Source organism: Rhinolophus sinicus, linkage group LG07, assembly GCF_036562045.2.
Source record: "Rhinolophus sinicus isolate RSC01 linkage group LG07, ASM3656204v1, whole genome shotgun sequence".
NCBI lineage: Eukaryota > Metazoa > Chordata > Mammalia > Chiroptera > Rhinolophidae > Rhinolophus > Rhinolophus sinicus.
Window position 1 is genome coordinate 55,264,712 of NC_133757.1, and position 22,564 is coordinate 55,287,275.

General features: G+C 53.8%; 1 protein-coding gene across 5 annotated transcripts in view; it reads left to right on the top strand.

Moving 5' to 3' along the window:
- The window catches only part of ZMIZ1 (zinc finger MIZ-type containing 1), a 231,337-nt gene that overhangs the window by 108,125 nt on the left and 100,648 nt on the right, over positions 1-22,564 (top strand). For all 5 annotated transcript variants that reach the window (XM_019749483.2, XM_019749486.2, XM_019749485.2 and 2 more), the window contains 2 exons: positions 15,621-15,729; positions 21,732-21,845. In XM_019749483.2, coding sequence (XP_019605042.1) covers positions 15,670-15,729; positions 21,732-21,845 — 174 coding nt within the window. In that variant the 5' untranslated portion in view covers positions 15,621-15,669. The remainder of the gene's footprint in view (positions 1-15,620; positions 15,730-21,731; positions 21,846-22,564) is intronic.

Consider the following 22,564-nt stretch of genomic DNA (forward strand, 5'->3'; position numbering starts at 1 on the left):
CTGTCAAATGCAGGCTTGCTTCCAAGCTGTTTCTGGTATTTTTACCTGTTCAACCATAGAGCCCTGGAAAGCGGTGATCTGGGGATGAGTAGCTGCTTGCACAAGTGCGGGAGGGGTGGGGGGAAGGGGAGGGAGGAGAGACGGGAACCAGTACTCACATTTTTGCAGAGCCGACATTTTTGCACCTCTCCCACCCAGCTCACTGCCCCTCTGAGCAGGATGGTGAAGCCTTGGCGGTGGGTAATTTTTGGGACCATCCCAGGCCAGGCCTTGGTCTTGGGGCAGAACTTTGGAGTCTGGACCTTTTTGTTGCTAGGGAAACCACTGTGTCCCCCAGAAAGGAAACCACAGCACTGTGGCTGTTAAGACACCCCCTCCAAAAAAATGAATTCCCTCCAAAAGTGATTCCCCCTGAAACTGTCAAATCTGCATCGTCCTGCCTCCTCCCTGAGCCTGCTGAAATTACAGAAAATGAAATCTGCCCCTGACCTTGTGCTTTTCACCTCTTTTTTAAACATTCCACTGTAGCACAAGGACATGTTTTGTTTTTTTCTTATTTATCTTCCTCCTGTGCCAGCTGGGGCTCTAAGGCCTTCTCTCCTCCTGTTGACTGGAGCCAGAAGGGGAAGGACTTCCACATTTTTTTTTCGTTCAGCTGTCAGCAGAAATAAAACAAGCAGGTTTATATTTGGAAAGCAGAGGGTCTCAGCCACCAGATCGCTATGTCCGGGGTAGGTCACAGCCTTTGTGTCCCCTCAGGGCAACAAGGGCTTGAAATTTGATCTGCAGATTTGCAGAGAGAGGAGGGTGATGGCAGCAGGCCTGCCTTTAACTCGCATTGACTTTTAAATGCCATTGGAGGAGCATGGGCCCAGGGCCTGGGAAGAGATGGTTCTAGAAAAGAATCCCCTGAGCAAACAAGGTGTGGACAGGGTCTGAATTTCTTTCCCGTCCATCTTTTGATCCTGTGCAAGGAGGCAGGGAGCTTTCACCCGTTTCACAGACCAGGCAGCTGGGCCTCAGTGGTGTTTTGAGATTGTCTGAGGAGTGAGTGAAGTCAGGATACATAGCCAGGTCTCAATGACCTCACGGTTAGGAGACAAAACAGGAAAGAAAGGAGGGAGAAACACGGCCAGTGTGCACTTTCAGGTCCCTGGATGCTTTGGGGGACACAGTAGAGAACGAAAAGGATGTAAAGAGACCTTGATCCAAATCCCAGACACGCCCCTCCCCCGTCTTGTGCCTGGGTCCCCCGTCTTGTGCCTGGGTCCCCCGTCGTGTGCCTGGGTCCCCCGTCGTGTGCCTGGGTCCCCCGTCCTGTGCCTGGGGCCCCCGTCCTGTGCCTGGGTCCCCCGTCTGAACCACTGCCTCCGACCTGCACCCTCTCAGGCTCCTCCCAGGCCTGCCCCACGCTCAGTGTTCCCAGAGCCACTTTGTTTTGGTGATCTGAGCAGTTAATTTTTCACCTAGAACTGACTCTCTGTTCCGTAAGTAATTTTAAACAAATTCTGTTCCTGTCCTTGCACTTCCGTGGGGGAAAAAACAAGACCCAGCTGGGTTTTCCACCGTCCTCAGCAGACGAGGATTTGCAGGCAGCTTGCGCTTCAGGCCGAGTACTTGTTAGAGCCCCGGGCAGCATGGATCCAGCACCGAGGGGGCACAGAGACCCTCACTCAGGTCAAGCAAATGGATCCCAAGGAAGTATTTTGATGGGGTCTCAAGTCCTTTTTAGCTGCGTTCTGGATTTTCCGTGGAAATTTCTTGGAGATTCCTGAAACCCTATCAGATCTTGCTATTAGCATGAGGCTCTTAGAGTGTAGAGTAAACTAATGAATTACAGCATGATTACACAGCACATAATTAACTTTGTAATTAATATGCAACTGCCACTTAAGCTAAAACACTGCTTATGGAGACGTACGGTAATAGTAAATCACAGGTCAGAAATAGCACTTTGGAATTTTCAAAAGAATGAGTGTAAGCAGGGAATCACTTAAGGCAGCAGGGCGAGTTAATTAAAAAGCAGATGAATTGTGAGCATCTTCCTTCATTTCAATACCTTCTCCCTTAAGAAAGAGCCCGGTGCCACCCTGCCAGGCTGACTGACCAGGCCTGGTCAAAAGGACACTGGGCATGTGGTTTTATTTCCAAAATAAGATAGGCCTTCCCTGCCCCTGCCCAGCCCACTCCCACTTCCTGGCCCTCTGCCTAGCCACAGTCCCTGCTGAGGGCCAAACCTCCTGGGCCTCAGGGCCTGGCTCTTCCACACCCCCTCCTCCAGAAACCCTGTGGGGATGCCCCCAGCCCAGCCCTGGTCTAGCCCCCATGGTGGGCACTGCCAGCAGGTAGGTTAGTACCACTTGTTTGCCTTCACCTGGATTTTAGGCTTCTGGGAGTCAGGGATGCCATCTTACTCTTTTTGTTTAACCCTTTCTTCCTTTATCCTCGTACCAGAGCATTAAAGCTAGAAAATGCCTTAGGAATCATCTCACGCAGCGCCCATTTCACCAAGGCCAGAGAGTCGAGGGGCTGAGTGCCAAGATTAGACAGTGACCTGGGCCTGGCAGGAATCCTTCCCCTGTTCCCTAGGCCTGCATCAGGCTGGGTGGGCCTTTGAAATGACTCAGACCCGAGTTTCAATCCAAGCAACCCCACTGCCCCACGGTGTGACCTTAGGCAAATTACATAACCTCAGTTTTTTAATGTAAAGTCTGAGCAGTGATGCCCACTTCCCTGGATCTGTGAGAATTAGATGAGATAACGTGCGTGAACGGGCCTGGTGCAGTGAATGCTTACAAAAAGCCCAGTGCCCTCTGCCATCCTCACAGATTTAGGGGGTACAGGGAGACCTATGTCACATCTCAGCCAACCCCATCCTTCAGGGGCTGAGAAGATGGGCCCAGAAGTCAATTGTGTGTCCACAGCACTTGCACGTGTGCTGGCATGCTTAGGACCCCCAGGCCAGGAACCGCCTAAGGATGGACACCTCTCATCCACGTGCCCTACTTGGCTGTGCACAGTCAGTGCAGACTGGCATAGAGCAAGCCAGGCGATAGCTGAGCTGAAGTGCCTCCTTCGGGACGGCCTGGGGCCCAGCTCTCTGTGGCACAGTTTTCCCAGCCCCCAGCCCCAGGATGGTGCAGAGGGAGCTTGGTTTGGGGATGGATGCTGGGTTTTGAAGTTTGACAGACACGTGTTTGAATCCCAGCTTTGTCATTTGCTGATCTTGGGCAAGTTCCTTAATCATTTCAGTGTAAGTTTTCCTATTTGTAGCTGGTACTAATCACCTGACCTTTGGCTATATTGTTATAAAGATAATTCATTTGAACTGCCAAAGGTGCTGCTTGACACACAGTAGATTCTTAATGATACCTGTATTGTTCTCATTGTTATTCAAATTATGAATGGAGAATCCGAGAGCTACACACCATCATGGCTTTAGCGAGAGAACTCTGACCATCTGGGCCCCTTTGACCTGTGCCCGAGGGTCCTGTGGCTGTGGCAGCCCTGCCTTTAGGGTTCATGGCTTGGACGGGGCAGAGAAGGGGCCAGTCTGCCCAGCCAACCTAGTCTGTGCTGGGACTTTCCAGCTCTGGCCTTTGCCCTTCCAGGAAGTGGCCTTGGGTCAGCCTTGCTGTGGGCACGGAGCCGAGGGGGTCCTGGTTGGTTGGGAGTATGTAGGTGGCGGTGGCTTCACGAAGCTGGCCATGATGTTGAATTCAGAATCCAGGGCCCCAGTCCTGTGGGGGAGGGGCTTGAGGTGTTGGCGAGGGTGCTCTGTGGCTTCTGGTCCTTCAGACGCTTCAGTTTCTGGCCTCCCACCCTGCCAGGCACCCTCGCCCAGCCTGCCAGCCTGCCCGTCTTCCTCTGCGTTCTCTCCCTGCTGTCCAGCCTCTCCACTCTTTAGCCGCTCCCCGTAGGTCTGAATTTCTCAAAGTGAGTTCCTGGGACAACTAATTCTATGGGATTTTAAAATGTGTTTAGTGAAAAAAGTGTTTTGCGATCCAGTAACTTTGAGAAAAGTCAAATTCTTTTAAGTCCCTTCACAGGCGATGGTGCTTCAGTAATCTCGGGGAGGAGGGAAGAATCTACAGCTTTCCCCCAACTGATCTGACCAGGGAATCCTTTGTTCAGGGAGAATCTGACCTCAAGCAGCCTTGTGTGGGGTGTCCCGGCCACCACCCTCCTTTTGCCCAGAAGAGACAGGTGTTCCTCTCTGGTCTCCCAGCCTCCAAAAGCGACACTGCCCACCTGGACAGACATCACTGGGCATCCAGGCCGCTGACCTGGAGGGAGCAGTGCTCAACCTCACATGTCCTGAAGCTCCAACCCTATCCCTCCTTCCTTCTGGAACTTTCCATGACTGGCCTTTGCCAGCAGGACAAATCCCTCCAGCTCCTCAACCTGGCATTCTGGCCAGTGGGTATGGCGTCCCTGCCACAGCCACCCATGTCCTCTGAGGCCTGGCATTGAGCTCATGAGGTGGTTCCCGGAGATGCCCATATGAGGGTGAGTGGAGCGGGCAGCCTCATTCCCGCCCCTCCATCCAGAATACAGCCCCTTTCATTGTTGCATAAATGGAGCTTCTGCAACAACATAAGATGTTGCAATGTTTTTTAAAAAGTTTTAAAAGTAGGGTTTAAAAAAAAAAGAAAATGGTTGAAGCTCCTTGTCTAGGGTGGTGGCTTTTAACTTCCCTCCCCTCCCCTCAGCGAGTACCCGCTCCTCTGCCCAGTTTCCTCCTGCCTGTGATGGAGATGATAAGGCCCACCTGGGCCCTGTATCGAGCCAATGAGTGCTTCCTACTCACTGCCTCACTCAACGAGCACAGCAGCCTGTGAAGTAGGCACTATTTTTATTGCTTCCGGTTTACAGAAGGGGAGCTTGAGGCACGCAGAGGGCAGCATTTTGTCCCAGGTTACAGAAACTAGCAAGTGACAGAGTCAGGATTTGAACTCAGGCAGCCTGGTGTCCGTAACTGCTAAGCCACACTACCCATGTGAAATAAAGGGTCAAATGAGGTTCTAACACCAGTGCTTTGTAAACTGTAGAATGCCTTGCATAGTTAGAGCATCAAGTCAGCGCGCAGCTTTGGAGCACTTAGTGTGAAGTTTTGTCTCAGAAGACATCAGGAAGTGTGTTTTCAGGTTGCCTGTGGGGTGCACAGCTTGTCCTTGGAGGGTTCCAGGGATGAGGTCCCCACTCCCAGCCTGGGGCGGTAGGTGGGAGGGGTAGCCTCACACCCAGACTCCCTGAGTGCAGACCAGATGACAGGCAGGGTGATAGCCACCAGATCCAGCTGACTCACTGCCCCACCCCCACCCCCGCCCCCCACCCCCCCCACACAGACACACAGGACATGGGGCTTTCTGGAGAGGTGAGGGGGAATTTGTGGTGTCAGTTGCCAGCCTCAGCCTAGCTGGGATGGTGAAAATTTCCACATAGAACCATGGGGACCTTGTAAGGCTTTTTCAGGGGAAACCACAGGGGTTACCCAGTGGGAGCAGAGCCCCTGCTCTCTTCAGGCTAGGCACAGACTATCACAGTCACCCTGTCTTACCCCACCCCTACCTCCAGGCTGCTGGGAACTCCACAAGGCAGGCTCTGCATATCTGAGCTGTCTATGGCCATAGGCCTGGCCTGGGCAGGCATCTGCAGGGGGTACCTAGATGCAGTTAGGGGCAGAGAGAGCCAAGAAGTTCAGGGTAGGCTGGGTATGGGCTCTGGTCTCTCTCCACTCCCACCTCTGCCGCAGGCCTCAGTTTCCTCATTTGTAAACAGGCCCGAGCAGATCCCCAGATCCTCTCCAGATCTAAGCTATGAGGACTTTTTTTTTTTCTATCTTCCACTTTTAGCTCAAATAAATAAATGTCTGTTTTATGATGTTTTTGTTTCCCTAATTTTTGATTTTTGGGAAATTAAAAACAAAATCTGAGAATTCATAGCAATTAACTAAAGGAGAAGACATATACAGTTAGTAAAAATGAAAAGCTCAGGCTTGGGAGGAAAAGCTGTCCTAGGTCAGCCTTACTTCCCTGTGTGACTAGGTAAAAAAGTGCCCACCCACTCTGAGCCTCAGTTTTCTCATCTGCAAAGTGGGCTAGTACTTGTCTGTGAGGCTGCGATATAAGGTTGTTGAAGTGTGGCTGGCTCACCGGAGCGGGCCATATGTGGGCTCTCAAGAGGAGCCTGGCTCTGACTCTCAGTTTAGGGGAAAGAGCACAGTCAGGAATCGAGACTTCTTCATGCGGAACTCTACTCATGCCTTGACTGGCTGGTGACTCAGGCTAAGCCCTCTCCTCTCTGGGCCTCTGTTTACTCTCTTTTCAAAGATGGGCTGCCCAGAGGTTTCTTCTCATGTGTCCATACCAGGTAGTTAAGCAAGGCTGGCCAGAAGGGTGTGTGGAAGATGGCCTAGGCACGTCCAGACTCAGTGGAAAGAGTGCGGTGACTGATTAGCCATGCCTGCCATGGGTGCCGGAGGTTGGGGCGGTATCTAAGCCCTTGGTCCTTAAGGGCTCATCGAGCTCTGTGTGGCTCTCGCTGGGACATGTTGTTGGCCCTGCGCCTGTCTGGACCTCCTACTAAATGCCAGGTGGGTGGATTTGGAGCCTTGAAGAGCTGGGGGTAAGGAGGAAGCAGTGGGGAATACCTCTTTGTCCCTAGAGCCAGAGCACTAAGAATACCTGCAGGGTGTTTGCAAGTTTCTAGAGGGCACCAGCTGGTAGTTAGGGCACCTGGCTCCATCTCCAGCCTCATCCCACCCCATGTCCTCCAAGGGCCCTCAGGGAACTGTTCCCACCCTCCCTCTTCCCCACTTCAGTGGCAGGTGGGCAGTGAGCCTTTGGAACCGTAGACAAAGCCAGGCCAGGGCCACTGCATGAGCACAGCTATCCTGAGGAAGGCTGTGGCCCAGGCCCAGCACCTAACAGCATCAGGCAGGACTGTGACTCCCTGTCTCTGCACCATCCTCAACAATCCACTTGGTGACAATCACTTTGTTCACGGGCAGGGCAGTTGGGGCCAGGGAAGAAAGTGACTAGTTGAAGAAGGTCTGTCACTTTCCCATGGCAAGCATGATGCAGGAAAACATCATCAGACCCGAGTTCAAGTCCTGACACTGCCACTTCTCAGTAGTGTGACCTTGAGCAAGACATGGGACCTCTCTGAGCCTCAGTTTCTTCATCTGTAGTATGGTAACAGTAACTGGAACATCACAGCAGAATTCTGAGGCTTAAAGTGAGGTGATATAAAGCAAGAGCCTAGTGGCTGGCACATATAGGCTCCATAGTTGTTTAGTTTCTCTTTCCACTCTGAGGAAACAAAAAGCAGGGTCATAGCCTTGGAGAATGACTATCCAGGGCTGAATCTGGTGACCTTGTCCAGGGCTAAATCTGGCCCTCCTTCACCTTTTAGGTAGAGAAGCTGCCAGAGGAAGTTCACTCTGAGGTCAGAGATTTGGAGTACCACCAGAGGGGGACAGGAGGGTTTGGCCTCAAGGGCATGGCCTGTGCCTGCTAAGGCGTCACATGCCCCCAAGGGATGAGGGACACCTGAACACAGCTGCAGCTCCCAGCCTGGTGTGAGACAGGCCAGTAGACTGGCACCTTTGTCAGGACAATATCAACACATGTTCTCCCAAGTAAATTGTCGTCCCTCTGGATTAACTTTTGTGTCCCAGAGCAGGCTGTCAGACATGGCAGTGTGGGGCCGGTCCTCAGGAAGCCCCCACCTGAAACACCAAGGGTCCATTATGTTACCCACTGACCACCATTGACAATGGATGTTCCTGTAGGTGAGGGTGGGTGCTGGGAGACTGGGTCATGGAGAGAAGTGGGTCCACCCTACCAGGAGCTCCTGGAACTCTGGCCAGGAGGTGTGGAGCCTTGTCAAGTCTTGGCACGGGGCACTGCCTGAGTTGAGGAGAGAAGAACTGGAAATGGAGGAGCTGTTGTCCAAATCAGAATTTCCCTTTTCAGAACACTGTCCCCTAAGTGACTTCACTTAGTCAGCTCTTCAGCCCAGTGGAGCAATGAGGGAAGACACCTTCCTGTTTGACAGTTGAGGACACAGACTCAGGGAGATGAAGCGGCCTCTTACAGACTCAAAACAGCCAGGAAAATCTGACTCTCAGGGCCCGTTCCCTACCCAGGGCCCACACCTACTTCAAGGCCTCAAGCTGGCCCAAGGGCCTGTCCTAGCTGCCTGGCCAAGTGGGAGGCAGCGGGTTCTAGGCAACTGCCCGAAGCTGCTGCTTTTTTTTTTTTTTTTTTTAATTTAAAGTGTGTTTTTCTAGGACTCATCAACTCCAAGTCAAGTAGTTGCTTCAATCTAGTTGTGGAGGGCGCAGCTCACACTGGCCCATGTGGGGATCAAACCGGCAACCCTGGTGTTACGAGCATCATGCTCTAACCACTGAGCTAATGGGCCACCCCTTGCCTCCCCCTCCCATTCTCATCTCCCTGACTTCCCTGGAATAGGGTATAAAGTCACTTTCTTCTGCCTGTCTTTGTTTCACTACCCATCTCTTCCTCTGACTCCAGGCAATGTGCCTGGTGCAGGTTACCTAGGATTGGGAGTGGAAGAGTCATACGCTGTGTGACCATCAGAAGCTCCTACACCTCTCTGAGCCTCTGCTCCTTCACCTTGAAGACAAAGGAGGGCGTTGGACTATGTCAGTGCTTCCCTAACCTCAGTCACTTTCATCCCATTTATACTAAGTTTAAAATGATTCTTTAACCTACTTACATCTGCCATCGCCCCCAAATTTAACCTTATCCTAAATAATAATGTCCACAAACTCAGTAGTGATCACTGTTCTAGTCCAAATACTTCACTATGGATACGTAAAATATTTGCCCATGGTCCACCTGAAATCATTCTTGTTCCACTGGTGGTACATGCATCCGTCTTTGGGAACCCTGGAGGCTCTCCCAGTCCCAGGACACTCTGATTAGGGTTGGGTCATGGGGTTTTCAGCTCTTACAACTTTCAGTCATGATGGCAGTCTATCCACCCATCCGTCCATCCATCTAATGAGTATTGCTGAGGACCTGCTGGGTACTGGGGCCTGGGCTAGACTCTGGGAATCCATAACCGGATGACATCCCAGCTGATGGGGGAGATGGATGCAAAGATATACCACTGTCTAGTACTGTCAAGATGGGGTATGTGACAGAGATACTGGGGACATAGGAATAGAAGTGAATGGCTCTGCCAGGGGAAACCAACAAAGAGGGTGACAGTTGAACCCGGCCTTGATGAATAAATAGGCCAGGCATTTTGGGCTGAGGGGCAGAGGCAGAGACATGGCGATATGCTCTTCAGAGCACAGTCCAGGAGACAGAGCAAGCCCACGTGGAAGACACAGGGTATAGCTGGAAGGGGTGGAAGGTGGAGGCCAGGCTGAGGAGGACCCGGACTGATGCTGTCACGTTCAGGGTTGGCAGGTCACTGCTGACCCTGGGGCCCGTGACGTCTGCCCGTCCAACAATCTGAGAGCTGGTAAAGGGGTGGGCCGGGATAGGTTTCCCCTGAGCCCCCAGGATCTCCCACCAGGAAGAGCAGTGGGCAGGTCCCAAGCTCGCTGGCCCTGGTGATGTCTTAGAACGCAGCCTCTGCTCTGCAGGCTGTGGGTACAGGCCCTCCACCCCCACTGCCAGCACCGCTCGCCCCGGGGGACCTGTGCTGCAGATGTGCATGGTGATTGAATCATTTCTGCACACCGCTGCTCACACAGCTCCCCTGAGGACCCTGCCACTTGCCTGTGCAAGCTGTCATGAGATGTGTGTGCTCAAGTGCATCTGTGCCAGCACTTGAGTGTGTGCACGTACCTAGTCTTGAGTATGCAAAGGGAGACATATGTGTGTGAGTGTGCATACACGTAAGCAAAACCTCTGCCCCGAGTGCTTGTGTGTTATGTGAACTGGTTACCTTGTTTGGCCTCAAAAGTGAAAAATAAAATGCTCTGGTTGTAGTACAGCTGACGTGGGCCTGCCACCCTAGGCAGCTACCTCCGGGGCTCCATCCATCCACATGTCCATGAGGCAGCTAAGAGCACCCTGCTCCCCATGTCCAGAGAGGAGCCCACTCGAGGGCCATGTGCCTCCTCCAACCTTTCAGACCAGGAGACATGCTTCCGGGGGACCCCGAGGAAACCCGGCGCCCAACAGCCAGATGGGTTCCAGTCCCTCTTGGCCCTTGTCTCCCTCTGTGTCCTAACCCTCTTTCAGCCCCTGCCTCTGATCCTGCCCTGTGAGGGCACAGGACCAGGGGGTCCCCAGGCGCTCTTTCAGCTCCCAGCATTCCCTGAGCTGCGCTGTGTGTGTAATCGCAGCTCGCTTTCCTGGAACGCGTCTTAGGCAGTGCTCAGGTAAACTTGGCCAGTGCTATGCTAGGTGTGGAGAAGCGTGCGTGACATGGAGGATTGGCCCTTCAAGAACTCAGCTAGGGGTTGGGAAGACTGGCTAACCCAGATGTGACCATCAGTCAGAAAACTTACATATGTGCAGTTAAGCCAAGCGAGCATAAGATGCAAAGACAAGTATGTATCTGAGAAAGGGGCAGCATGTGCCGTCTCAGGTTCCCCTGCAACAGCAGCTATTCAGGAGTTTCCTAGGCCTACCTTGGGACAGGCTTGCTTTGCAGTCTGAAAGCCAAGTATTCTACACTTGTCGAGATGGACTTTTCCAAACAGCTGGAACTCCTGACACAGAAATCGTAAGATGTTGGCGTTTGAAGGCCTGCCAGAGGATGGCTAGCCTTCATTTTACAGATGGGCAAACTGAGGCCTGGAGGAGGATGGCAGAGCAGGGTCCCCTCCAGGCTCCCCAAGCTGACTACCTTTGCACCTCCTACAAGCTCGAGTCTGCTCAGAACAGAGGGTGGGGAGCTTGACCCTTTCAGCCAAGAGGCAGACGGGGCTGGAAGGGCTGGGGCCATGGGTGCACCCAGTGACCTCCAGCTGGGAGGGAGCGCCGAGGTGGGCACTGGAGCTGCAGCCACGGAGGATTTATAGAGACTTGTAAAGGCTTATAGGAATCCAGAGTCCAAGGAGGGAGGCAGCAGTGGCCAAGCAATGCTCCTACGGTGGAGGGCGACCTCTGCTGGCCACTGCACGCTCTGCACTTCGCTGCACCGGCCAGCATGCGGGGAGCCCAGTGGCACAGGACAGCCTTGGAAGCAAGTAAATGGATTTGGGCAGTTTGGGTGGAATCAGGGCGACAACTCTGGGCCCACTCACAACCTGGGGTGGGGACTTCCAGGAGGCTCTGACCTCCAGTCTTTGTAGAGTGGAAAGAACAACATGTTAACAAAAAGGCAGAAAGTTTGAATGTCAGCCCAACGCCTTTCCCTCTGTGTGACCCTGAGCAAGTCACACCACCACCTGAGACTTTTGGGACTAAGTAAATTAGCAATGCACAGGACCAGAGCTGGTGCCTGCACATAGCAGGTGCAGAGCAAATGGAAGATCCCAGACCGCCCCTCAGTGAGCTACCTCTGTCATGCCTCCTTCAGCTCACCCCTCCTCTCTCCATGCCTGGGACTCTTCTCTTTCCAGGCCCTGACCCCTCTTCTGCAGGGACTGGAGCTGCCAGCCCCATATATTCCTGATGTAAAGACCCCAATTGTCCATTGATCTCAGCAGTTTAAAAATGTCACCTCTCCTGTGAGTGCCTCCTTGATCAGCCAGACATTTGTCCTTTTATTATAGATTAAGACACACATGACACACAGTTGTGATCTATGACGTCTCTCCTGCTAGCCGCCACCCACCCTCTGGGTCTCACAGGTGTCCCAGACCCAGCCATTCATTTCTTGGTTCCTACAGCATGGAGCGCTAGCCTGGGAGAAAAGCCCTGTGGGACCTGGACCCAGCCCAGACGTGCTGTGTGGCCTTGGATAAACTGCTGTGGGCCTCGGGCTCCCCCCCAAAAAAACCAGCTGAACTGTCAGGTTGGTGCAAGGCCTCAAAGCACCTCTGGCTATTGATACTCCAAGAACCTTTGAATCCAGAAGCCAACTCTGGCTTCCAGACAGGATTGCCGTGAGCCAGCGTGGAGACTGACCTGAACACAGACAATTCTGCCCCCTCCTTTCTTTTTTGTTTGCTTCCTAAAGTGAGACCCCTGCCCACCCACCACCCCCCTGCGTCTGGGGCCTGGGTGGATCTGGACAACTAGTGCCTGCTAGGGGTGTCCCTGGGTGGGCTGAGCACCCCCAGGCTCCAGAAATGATCTATCAGTCATTCAGTAAATATTTTATCAAGGCCCCACTAGGTCACTACACATAGGCAAAATGCTGTGCCCATCCTGGGCAAAGTGCCTTGTGAGACCATCCAATCCCCCCTCCTCACCATCCTGCTCTACAAATGGAGAAACAAAGGCCTAGAAAGCCAGAGAAGGTTTATCAATGCCTCTGGTTGGGAGCACTCATGCTCGCTGCATTGGAGGAGGGCCCCGGGAGAGTCCCAAATCTCTCCTGTGCAGGTTTCTAACCCTCTGGGCACTTAGGTTTGTCGACAGTGCCCCCTCCTGGCCTTTTGGGCCACCACAGGCCCTTTGTCCTGGGTGGCTACAGCCTGAGGACAGGGGATTGAGGCCTGCACAGGCCTGGGGTTTCTTTGTCCTTTGCAGGCTCCTCCCGAGCTGACCCAGGCCTTTGTGTAATGGGTCCCATCGGCTGGCTGTGCAAACTGTGCTCTGTAATTGGGACTCTGGCAGCCACTGTTTACCCATGCCCAGGGTGGGGGCCGTGGTTCCTGGGAGACCACCAGGGTCCCTTTGGCTCAGATGGGTCTGACGTCAGACACGAAGGTGGCCTCACTGAAGGTGGCCCTGGCTTGCTCCCACCTGGGCTATCCCATGTTCCTGCTAACCCCACCATGCTTTGTGCTGGCTGAGGCTCTGTGCAGGTAAACTCAGTCCCTGCTTGGGGGACCTATGGGTGTAGCAAGGGGAGTAACATGCCTAAAATACCACAGCAGCCTCCTGTAGGGACCCTTGGCGCCTCCCCAGTACCTGTGCAAAAGTTTAGACTGTAATGGGAAAGCCAGCTGCTACTCTAACCTCTGACCCTCAGTTTCCTCATCTGTAAAGTAGGGAGATAGTAACAGTGTCTATCTGTGCGCAGTACCTGGACCCACACCTGACTTACAGGAGGAACAAATAGTCACCTGAAAGGTGACCTGGAGTGAATACAAGCTTAGACCACGAGTTCGTCCTTTGAACATAAGAAAATTATTTCATTTTAATCCTCACACGCCCATAAATCTAGCAGAGGATTGGCACAGTATAGCCATTGAGAAGTATTTACTGGTTGAGTTAGAAGCACGCTTGGGTGGGCAAGTGGAGACTTAAGATGTGTGGACAGATGCATGGGTGGGTAGATGGATGGACGGACAGACATTTAGATGGATAAATGATGAATGGAGAAGTTGGATATCTGGGAGTATAAATCTGTGGTAGGTGGGGTGAATGGAAGCATGGTTGGCAAGGCAAGGATGGAAGAAATACACATGGGGCACTACCCCTATTTCTACCTTTTGTTGCTTGGAGAGCTCCCAGATAAAGTGAACCTGGAAAGCGCTTATTAAAAGTACAAGTGCCCAAGTGACCCAGTAACTCCACTTCTAAGAGTATGTTCTCTAGATTAATTCACACCTGGATGATACGGCCAATGTAAGAGGTGATCTTACAACACTGTTTGCAGTAATGAAATTTGGAGGCAGCTTCAGGCGTCATTACTCAGGCTGGAGTGCAGCCCCCTGAGCAGAAGGGTCTTGTCTCAGAACAGGCCCCAGGCCGTAGAACAGTGCCTGGTGGGGGAAGACATTCAAATGTTAGCTGGATAAATGATTCATCCGTACCTTGGAATACTGTGTAGCCATTAAAAAATGAAAAGGCTCTTTATGTCCTTATGTGGAATAAACTTTGAGATATTATTAAGAGGGGAAAACGCAAGATTTAGATAGTGTGTATACAATGCTTTCGGTTTGTGTGTGTTGTGTGTGTGTGTGTGTGTGTGTGTGTGTGTGTGTTTTAAGGGGTGGCAGAGGAGAGTACACATAGATATTTGCTTCTCTAAGATGAGCCCGATGGAAGGAGACCGATGACTTGTTATCCCAGGAAGGGCGCCTGGGGACTGGGGACAGGCCAGCACTTCAATGGATACCCTTGTGGACTGTCTCATTTTTGAACCACGCAAATGAGTTGCCTTTTCAAGCACAAAGTGCTTTAAAGGAGCTGCCAGTAAAGGACTCCTTGCGGAGGACCGGGGCTTTCTTCCTAAGGCTGGGCCCAGGCATGCTGTCGGTTCCCTCGGGGAGGGTACTTGTGCTGGGGGCAGTCTAGGCCCTGGAAGCCGACTGACATAGGGACACAGTTCTAGCTCCTCCTCGCCGTGTGGATTTGACAGATCTCTGGACCTTAGTTTCCCTGCTTGTAAAAGAGATCATTCTAGTCTTACAGAGTGAGAAGGCATAAAGAAGAGAATTCAGGGGCCCAGCATACAGAAAGTACCCAGTAAATGGGGCCTGGGACGACATGGCCAGAGATGAGGGCCCTTCCAGGGTGCAGTGTCTCCGGATAGCAGAGAAGGCCAGAGGCCATAAGCCTGTTTAGCACCCTGTGTCTGACCCACGTGTCTGCAGCCTGAAAGGCCCACTGGGTCATGGGAGAGCAAACCAGCCAGCAATGGGGCAGACTTCTGCTTGGCCCGAGGGCCTGGTGCACTGGAGCTAAACATGCTCTCCTCTGTCTCTGTCTCCGTCCCTGCCTTTATTGTCATGGCCTCCCTGGGGAGGCCTGGAGTCTCCAGGGTCTTTCTGGAGCTGAGGCAATTTCCTCTACTTCACTCCCTGGGAGGAAGTGGCAGTCACGTTAGTATTCCCCAGCCCCCCGCCCGTTCAGGAAGAGTGAGCCTGGTGCCCAGGACTTCCACGTACCCAGACCACTGAGCTGTGGGCTGGCAGGCAGAGCCCTGGTTCCTGATTGGGTCCTGATAACTGGCTCACTATGCCACCCTGAGTAACTCCCTTCCACTCGGTGGGCCTCAGTTTCCTTATCTGGAAAATGGGGGTGGTGCTAATTGCTTCCCTCTTTTCTCACGAGGGCAAAGGGGAAAAATTGAATTGTGAATGGTTTGTGAAGTGTGAAGAAACTCTAAAGTCTGGGGGATTTGAGGAGGCACCCGTGACAGGATTGCTATACTTACACCATGCGTGCAGTAAAGGTCATCACATGGGAAGACCCCCCACATACACACGCACGCACGCGCGTACACACACACACGCACGCACACGTGTGAGTGTGCAGTTCAACGTCCCGTGGTGGACACATTCGCCATCACATTCGCCACCACAGAGAACACCCAGGAGCACCTCCTGCCCTCACGCCCAGTGGGACTCCCCAGCCACGCGTAGGCAAAGGCTGGCTGAGCAGCTGGGGCCACCCCTCCAGCACAGGGCTGCCTGAGGCAGAGACCACCATGGCTTGCAAAGGGCCCTGGAACCTGCCAGGAGCCACTGGGGCCAGCATGTTGGTGTTGCGGTTGGAGGGTGGCTGTGAGTCTGGTAGGCCTGGCACAACCCCAGTGATACCCACTCTCCTCTCTCTTCACAGGCTGGACAACGTTCATGGCTCTCGGGTAGAACCCAGCGAAACGGCCAGAATGAATTCTATGGACAGGCACATCCAGCAGACCAATGACCGACTGCAGTGCATCAAACAGGTGGGTGCATGGCTCAGTCCTCTTCCCCCGCCCAGCAGCTGGCGAGGACAGGGCAGTGGGGGTGCTGGCCTGTGCTACAGCTGGGTATCTGGGGCTCTGGGTGGAGGTACTGATGGGCATGAGCCTTCTGCCCGGGGTTCCCTGACCACCCACCTCAGGAGAACATAGCTGGCATGAACCATCCTAACACTGGGATCACACACATCTGGATTCAGATAGCAGCTCTGCCCTGTCCTGCCCCCTCCCTTCCCAGCTGTGTGACTTTGGACCAGTGTCATGCTCTCTCTGGGCTCTGCTGTGCACGCTGGGCTGTTGTGAAGACGCAATAAAGTACCTAATCTCCTTCCCACACCTAAGCTCCTGCCCCTCTGCTCCAGGGATTCTCTATAAATAAACAGAAAAGAAAATGTCCTGGGTAATTAGATCACGTTACAGAAAAAGAAACCAAGGCACAGAGAAGGAAAGGGAGTCACCTGAAGTCACACAGCCCAGCCCCACTGGTGCTGGTAGGGCCTCCTCCAGAGAGTGGCGAGTTCCCCCTCCTGCTGACGCTCACACCAAGCTCAACAGGCTATTTGTTGGCCAGCAGCCCATCTGGATTGTTCAGAGGTGGGGAACGCTCACAGTGGGCTCAGAGGCCCCCACTTTAAGAAGCTCGGTTAAACCTGAACAGGCAGGTGCCCCCGAGTGGTGGTCAGGAGGGCTGTGCCCACCCTCTGGGCTCAGGCCCCTGCAGACCTGCGTGGCAGTGGCAGTGGCAGGGAAAGTGTACAGACTCCAGATATTATTTTACTCCAGGAAGGAGCAGATATGGTGGAAGGAGTGTGGGCTTTGACATCAAACAGACCTGGGCCCCAATCCTCACTCCTCCATGTCCCCACAGTACTCTGTCCCTTTGTTTCTCTGAGTCTCAATTTCCCCACCTGTCAAATGGGCCCATGAGACCAACCTCGCGGGATAGTGTGAGGGTTATGGGTGAAGCACATAGCCTGGTCCTGGCATGGGAAGGGGCGTGATCAGCTAATGGAAGCAGAGCTATTGTCTTCAGTGTCTCAGCGACAGGGAGAGGAGTGCTGGGGCGAGGCCCCTGGTTTAGGCAGGTTTAGCAGGAAGCTCGGGTAACCAGCGTGGGCCACTGGCTGCAGGACCTCAGCCCATAGCCCCACCCCGACACGGGTTGCCCTCCCTGAGCTCCAGGGCCCAGTGGAGCTGAGGCTAGTCCCTGGGAATGAGGGATGTGTGTCCTCTCATTAGCATCAAGCAGAGCAATCTCGGAAGCCTGTGCGGAGTCTGAGGAGAGGAAATTGAAGAAGACTTGTTACAGATTGAACTCAGCCCGAACAGCTCTCCCAAACGCCAATTACGCCTCTGTTCACGGTCACAGAATAGAAACCAGACGTGCGCGCCCTCCTCCCCGCCTTCCCTCCTCCTCCTCTGCAGGGCTTTCTCCCAGCTCTGCCTTTGACCCAGTTTCTCCCGCTCATGAGGGATCTGCTGTCAGTGGCCTCCACCCCCCCCCCCAACAATACAGTCAAGCCCCCTGTGCATGAGCCTCTGTGTGCCAGGCGCACAGCTGCCCTTGAGACCTGCTCACAGCTTGACCCCTCTCCCCACGCCCGGCTCTGCATCACCAGGAATCAGGGTGCCCTTTATTCCAGGAGCCCTGCCCTCTCGAAGCATGTCACACCGAGCTCAGATTTCCTAGTCGTGAACCTGAGCGCGGCCCTCAGTAGCTACCTGACCTTGATTCAGCTGCCACTTTATCTCACTTTGTCTGTGAAATGGGCATGGTGATGCATGCCAACCAGTGAGTGAGAAGCTGCTGGAAGGCCAGGGGTCACCTCAGCAGCCCTCCCCCAGCCTGCCCCGCCTACCATGTGCCTGCACACATATTGGAGCTCTCCGTTTGGGCCAGACTGAGAGTGAGCGGGCTGTCCATATGCCCCCTGCCCCCAGGCCATCCAGAGCCCCCTGCATCCTCCAAGCCTCATTCCTGCACCTCTGGTCAGACACAGCTTGGCACTGACGTCTGTCTGCTCCCCAGCTGCCGGACAGTGACCACGGCTGGCTGAAGACTGTTGATTCTCAGACATCTTGTATCCTAATTAGAAGAGAAAGGCGAGCAGGTCTGCATGCTCGGAGGGTGACGGATGTGTCAGCTCTGCCTACCTCTGGCTGGAGGGGCTGTGGGGCCTCACAGCCTCCAGCTCTCGACTCTTGTCCCCGACTTACTTCTATAGCATGGTCTCCCCCCGCACCACCCACCCTGGTTCTCGCCCGTGCTATCCTTGCCACCCCCCAGCACCCTGCTGCCTGTCTTCACTCCAGGCCTCTGACTCAGCCGCCTTTCCGCCGTCTCATCCTCGGCTACCCAAGGAACCAGTGGTCTCCCTCTACAGTGTACCCCACTCAGAGGTCACAGGCACAGCTGGGCTCTAGGTGCAAAGCAGCTAATTCCCGCACAGCTGCCTCCCTAAACCCCAGACGCCCTTCTGAGCATCTGTACCCCCATCTCTGAGCCCCAGTGTTTCCTGGGCACCCAGCTACTTCACCAATCCTGCTCTTTCTCGCTCGAGCTATAGGCCCCACAGGGCATATATCAGGCCTTGCACCAGCCTATGTTCTTTAGGGGCAGACGATGCACCGTATTCACCTCTCAGTCAGCAGAGGCTACTGTCGTACCCAGACCAGGGTGAGGCCCAAGTATGCTGCGGGGAAGGAGGCAGGCATGGACTGATGGATAACGAAGGGAATGAATAAATGGGTGGACAGATGGACATATGGATGGGCAATTAGGAGGGTGGGTGGTGGTTGGATGTGGATGATGGATGGATAAATGGGTGAATGAAGGGATGAGTGGGTGGTTGGATAAATTCTGGATGGATAGGTAGATAGGTAGGTAAATGAATGGATAGACGAGTGATGGATAAAGTAGTGAATGGATGAATGGGTGGGTAGGCAAGTGGATGGATGGTTATGAGCTGACTCATTTTTGGTTGGATGGATGGCTGGCTGGCTGGGTGGGTGGATCATTTGATTCATAGATGGATTGACAGGAAGATGCATTCTTCACTTGGTCTGGGTAGCTAATCCCTGCGCTGGGCGTTCTTTGGCGTCCCCTACTCCTGCCCCAACAGACTCAGTGGCCGGTGGATGTAGCCCAGATCTCCTGAGGAATTGTGGAGATGGCCAGGCTTTCTGGTAGGGGACAGGATATTAGTATCCAGTCACAGCCGCAGCCAAGGCAGCGTCTGCCTCTGATTCAAATCTGTGCTCTCATCCCCAGACCATCAAAGGCTAGCCACGGTCATCCACCCAGTCCTGGCCTCTCCATGTGCCACTGGGGACCTGTTCTGAAGTGGCCATCTTGAACCATCCTTTGGACAGTTAACTGCTCACTGACCATTTCTGCGTGGGCCTGGCCTTGTGCCATTTAGGGTTCCAAAGGTGAACAGGGCGCTATTTCTATACTCAAGAAGTTCATAAGAGAAACAAGAAACAGTACAGAGGTCGCAGCATACAAAGCAATAACAGCGTTTACCTGGCATGTCCTCTGTAATGGGAGTCATTAAGTCTACTGTTTCTACACCTTTCAGCAGCCCTGCAAGCTGTCATCACCCCATTTTACAGCTGAGGGATCTGAGGTTCAAGAACATACCCAGGGCTGTGTGGCTCAGTGGCTGAGATGGGATTTTGTCCAGGTCCGTCCTGCTCATTTCACTACATCACTCAGTTTCTCTGTGCACTACAAAAGCACCAAGAGGGGAGGGGGTTGGGCCAAGGCCACAGAGTCATTGAGCAACAGCCACTGAATGGGGTGCCGGACATTCTACCAATGAGTTGCGCCCACAGTTGACCACCCAGAGCCCAAGCTGACAGTCACATGAGCTGGCCAGGGTGAGGGTGGAGAAGCTCAGAGGTGGGCTGGCCAGGTATGGAAAGCTGAGCGCTCAGAGGCCAGAACAAAGCTGGGCCACTGAGCCTGGCCTCAGAAACCACTTGGGAGCCCAGAGCCCCGAGGGGGGGGGGGTGCCAAGGGTCGGGGTGCGGTGGGTGGGCAGCTCTGAGAGCAGCCTGTGGTGGCTGATGACCCTACTAATTGGGTGTGACATCATGTAAATAAACGGAATAACTCGGTTAGCAGAGGGAGGCTGCTGGGCAGGGAATGAGCTGGTTTGCTTGGCTTCCCACATGGAGCCCAGGTGCTGCCCGAGGCCTCGGAGGGGGCCCATTTTAGAAAGAGGGCACAGGGGCAGAGGTGAGAACCCACTGCTGCCCTCTCAAAGGGCATGTTTCTATATGTGGAAGTTCCTCCTGTCTTCTGCAAATCAAGTGCAGGAGCTCTGTCTTTGCAGAAACAGCGCTGAGCAGAGCCAGGGCTGAGAGCTGCCGAGCTGCTGAATGCAGCTGTGCTTCCAGGGGAACCTCTGGGAGACAGTCGGGGCCAAGGGCAGCCCCATGTGGGAGCACCCCGTGCACCAGGCGCTTTGCCAGGGCCCGTATAAGCCTCACCTTGTTTAATCCTCACCACGACCCCGTGGCAGAGGGCTGTGTTGCTGCCCACTTGCTCGCTTTCTTTCCTTCATCTCTCCCTCTCCTTATTCTCCCACGAAAGGATGATATTCTAATTTGTTCCACTTTCTTCCATCCAATTTTAAATCTTGCCTTGCACAAACCACATTGTAACACCAGTCATGTAACCCTAAGCAAAAGAAACAAACAGTCCTACCCCTTGCCTGTGATCTGCCATGCCCATTTTACAGATGAGGCAACTGAGGTTTGAAGAAGAGAAGACTGCCTTAGGTCAGCAGCTAGTTAGGAGGTGAAGGCAGAATGTGACCCCCAGGCCCTTGCCCCACAGGGGCAACCACAGCACATCCTGCGCCCCTCCCAGTTCTGGGAACTGGCAGTTCCTAAGACCCCTTCCTGCCTTGGCTCTGAGGCCAACTCACGCTGCAGGTAGAGATGCTGCAGTCCCCGGGGGCAGCTACTGTTCCCTGTCTCTGCCAGCACCGAGGCCATGGGAACCTCAAAAGGTACCAGCTTCCCTTTTGTAGCTGCTTACACTCCGGCCCTCGTGGTCACCCTCTATATGTCCCACTGGAGGACCCACAGGCCGTCACACCCAGCACTGAAATCCTAGCTTTGTCCCAACGTGCTCCGTGACCCTGGGCTCAGTGCCTCGCTCAGCGTGGCCTGGGAAGTCATGAATAAGTGTTAAAGAAGTGAGGTGTGGCCATGGACTCCACCCCATCCTACCCCATCAGCCCTGTGGCTGGGGTTTGAAGGAGGATCTAGAGACCTTGGCATCAGTCTCTGCTGACTCAGACCCCCAGACTGGGAGGGGCCTGAGCTCAGGCTGGGACCTCTCCCAACAATGCCAGCAGCCCCCGAGCCGAGCCAGACTAGGAAATCGGGTCGCTAAGCCATACACTCCAGACCACGGTGTGACAACCTGGCCACAGTGTGCTTTAGTCCACCTTCCCAGCTGGGTGTGGCCTGGACGCTTGTCTCTGACCGCCCTGCTCCCACCCTATTTGGCTGTAGCAGAGTTTGCTCTGAAGCTAGAGTTGGTGTGTGTGTGAAGGGGGGCGGGCGTCATTAAGAAAAAATCTCCAGGGCCAGCCTGTCCTGGCGCAGGGAGAGCTGCCTCCAAGTATTGTAGCCAGATGCCACCCTCCTGAATCCTGCAGGTTCGCCTCCCCCCACTGGCAGCATCCAGAAAACACTAATATCTGCTATCATTGCCTTCCTCTAGACCTTGGTTTTCCTGTCTTTACAATGGGGCTGCTAATCCCCATCCTGCCGGGGATCCGGCTAGGGGCAGAGATGCAAAGGGAAGGGGCATGAGGGGGAATTGGAGGAAGCTCGTGAATCAGCCCGTCCCTTTCTGCAGGTCTCCTCCTGGGGAGGCCTGGGGTCTGCCCCAGTCCTGGCCCCACTGCTGCCCATGCTGGCCTCGTTCTTGGGGCCTCATGCTTCCTCCTTTCCCTCTCCCACAGCACTTACAGAACCCAGCCAACTTCCACAATGCCGCCACAGAGCTGCTGGACTGGTGTGGAGACCCGAGAGCCTTCCAGCGGCCCTTCGAGCAGAGCCTGATGGGCTGTTTGACGGTGAGTCCACACACTCCTCCACCTGCGTGCACCCAGAGAAGATGGCTAGGGTCTGGCACGCCTAGCCATGTGAAGGGGAGGCTGCAGACCATGGGGGACCGGAGAGAAGAAGGCATCGGCGCTGGAGGGCATGGCCCGTCTGTGCACACCCCTGATATAGGCACCATGGTCTGATGGGGAGACAGTGGCTTACATGGATTACTTGGGCTCCCCACACTTGGTGAGAAAGACAGGGCCTACTTTGGGGGAGTTCCAGGGCTGATGGGAGTAAATGTTCCGTCATAAACACAGCAGAGAGACTCTTGAAGGGTTTGCAGCCATCTACCCAGTCATTCATTCATTCACTCAGGTAAACATCTGTCTTTCATTCATTTCATTCATTCACTTAGGAAAACAGCTCTTTGTATGGTCATCTATTGACTCACCCGTTCACATAAGCATTTATTGAGCTCCTATTACATCTATCCATTTATCCAAATAAACACTGATTGATCCCTTATTTGTCATGTACAATCCCCTCTGCTAAGTTTTGCGAGACCAACAATGATAAGACTTTGCCAAGCCCGATTTCCTCTTTAGTAGGAGAGACAAATGTGGAAAGAGATGGCTGAGAAAATCGTGGACAAGGTAGAGATAGCACAGAGAAAGGAAACATTAACTGCCTGGAAGGTGAGGCCAGTCGTGGAAAACTGACAAAAGGAGCCACTTACATACCTTTA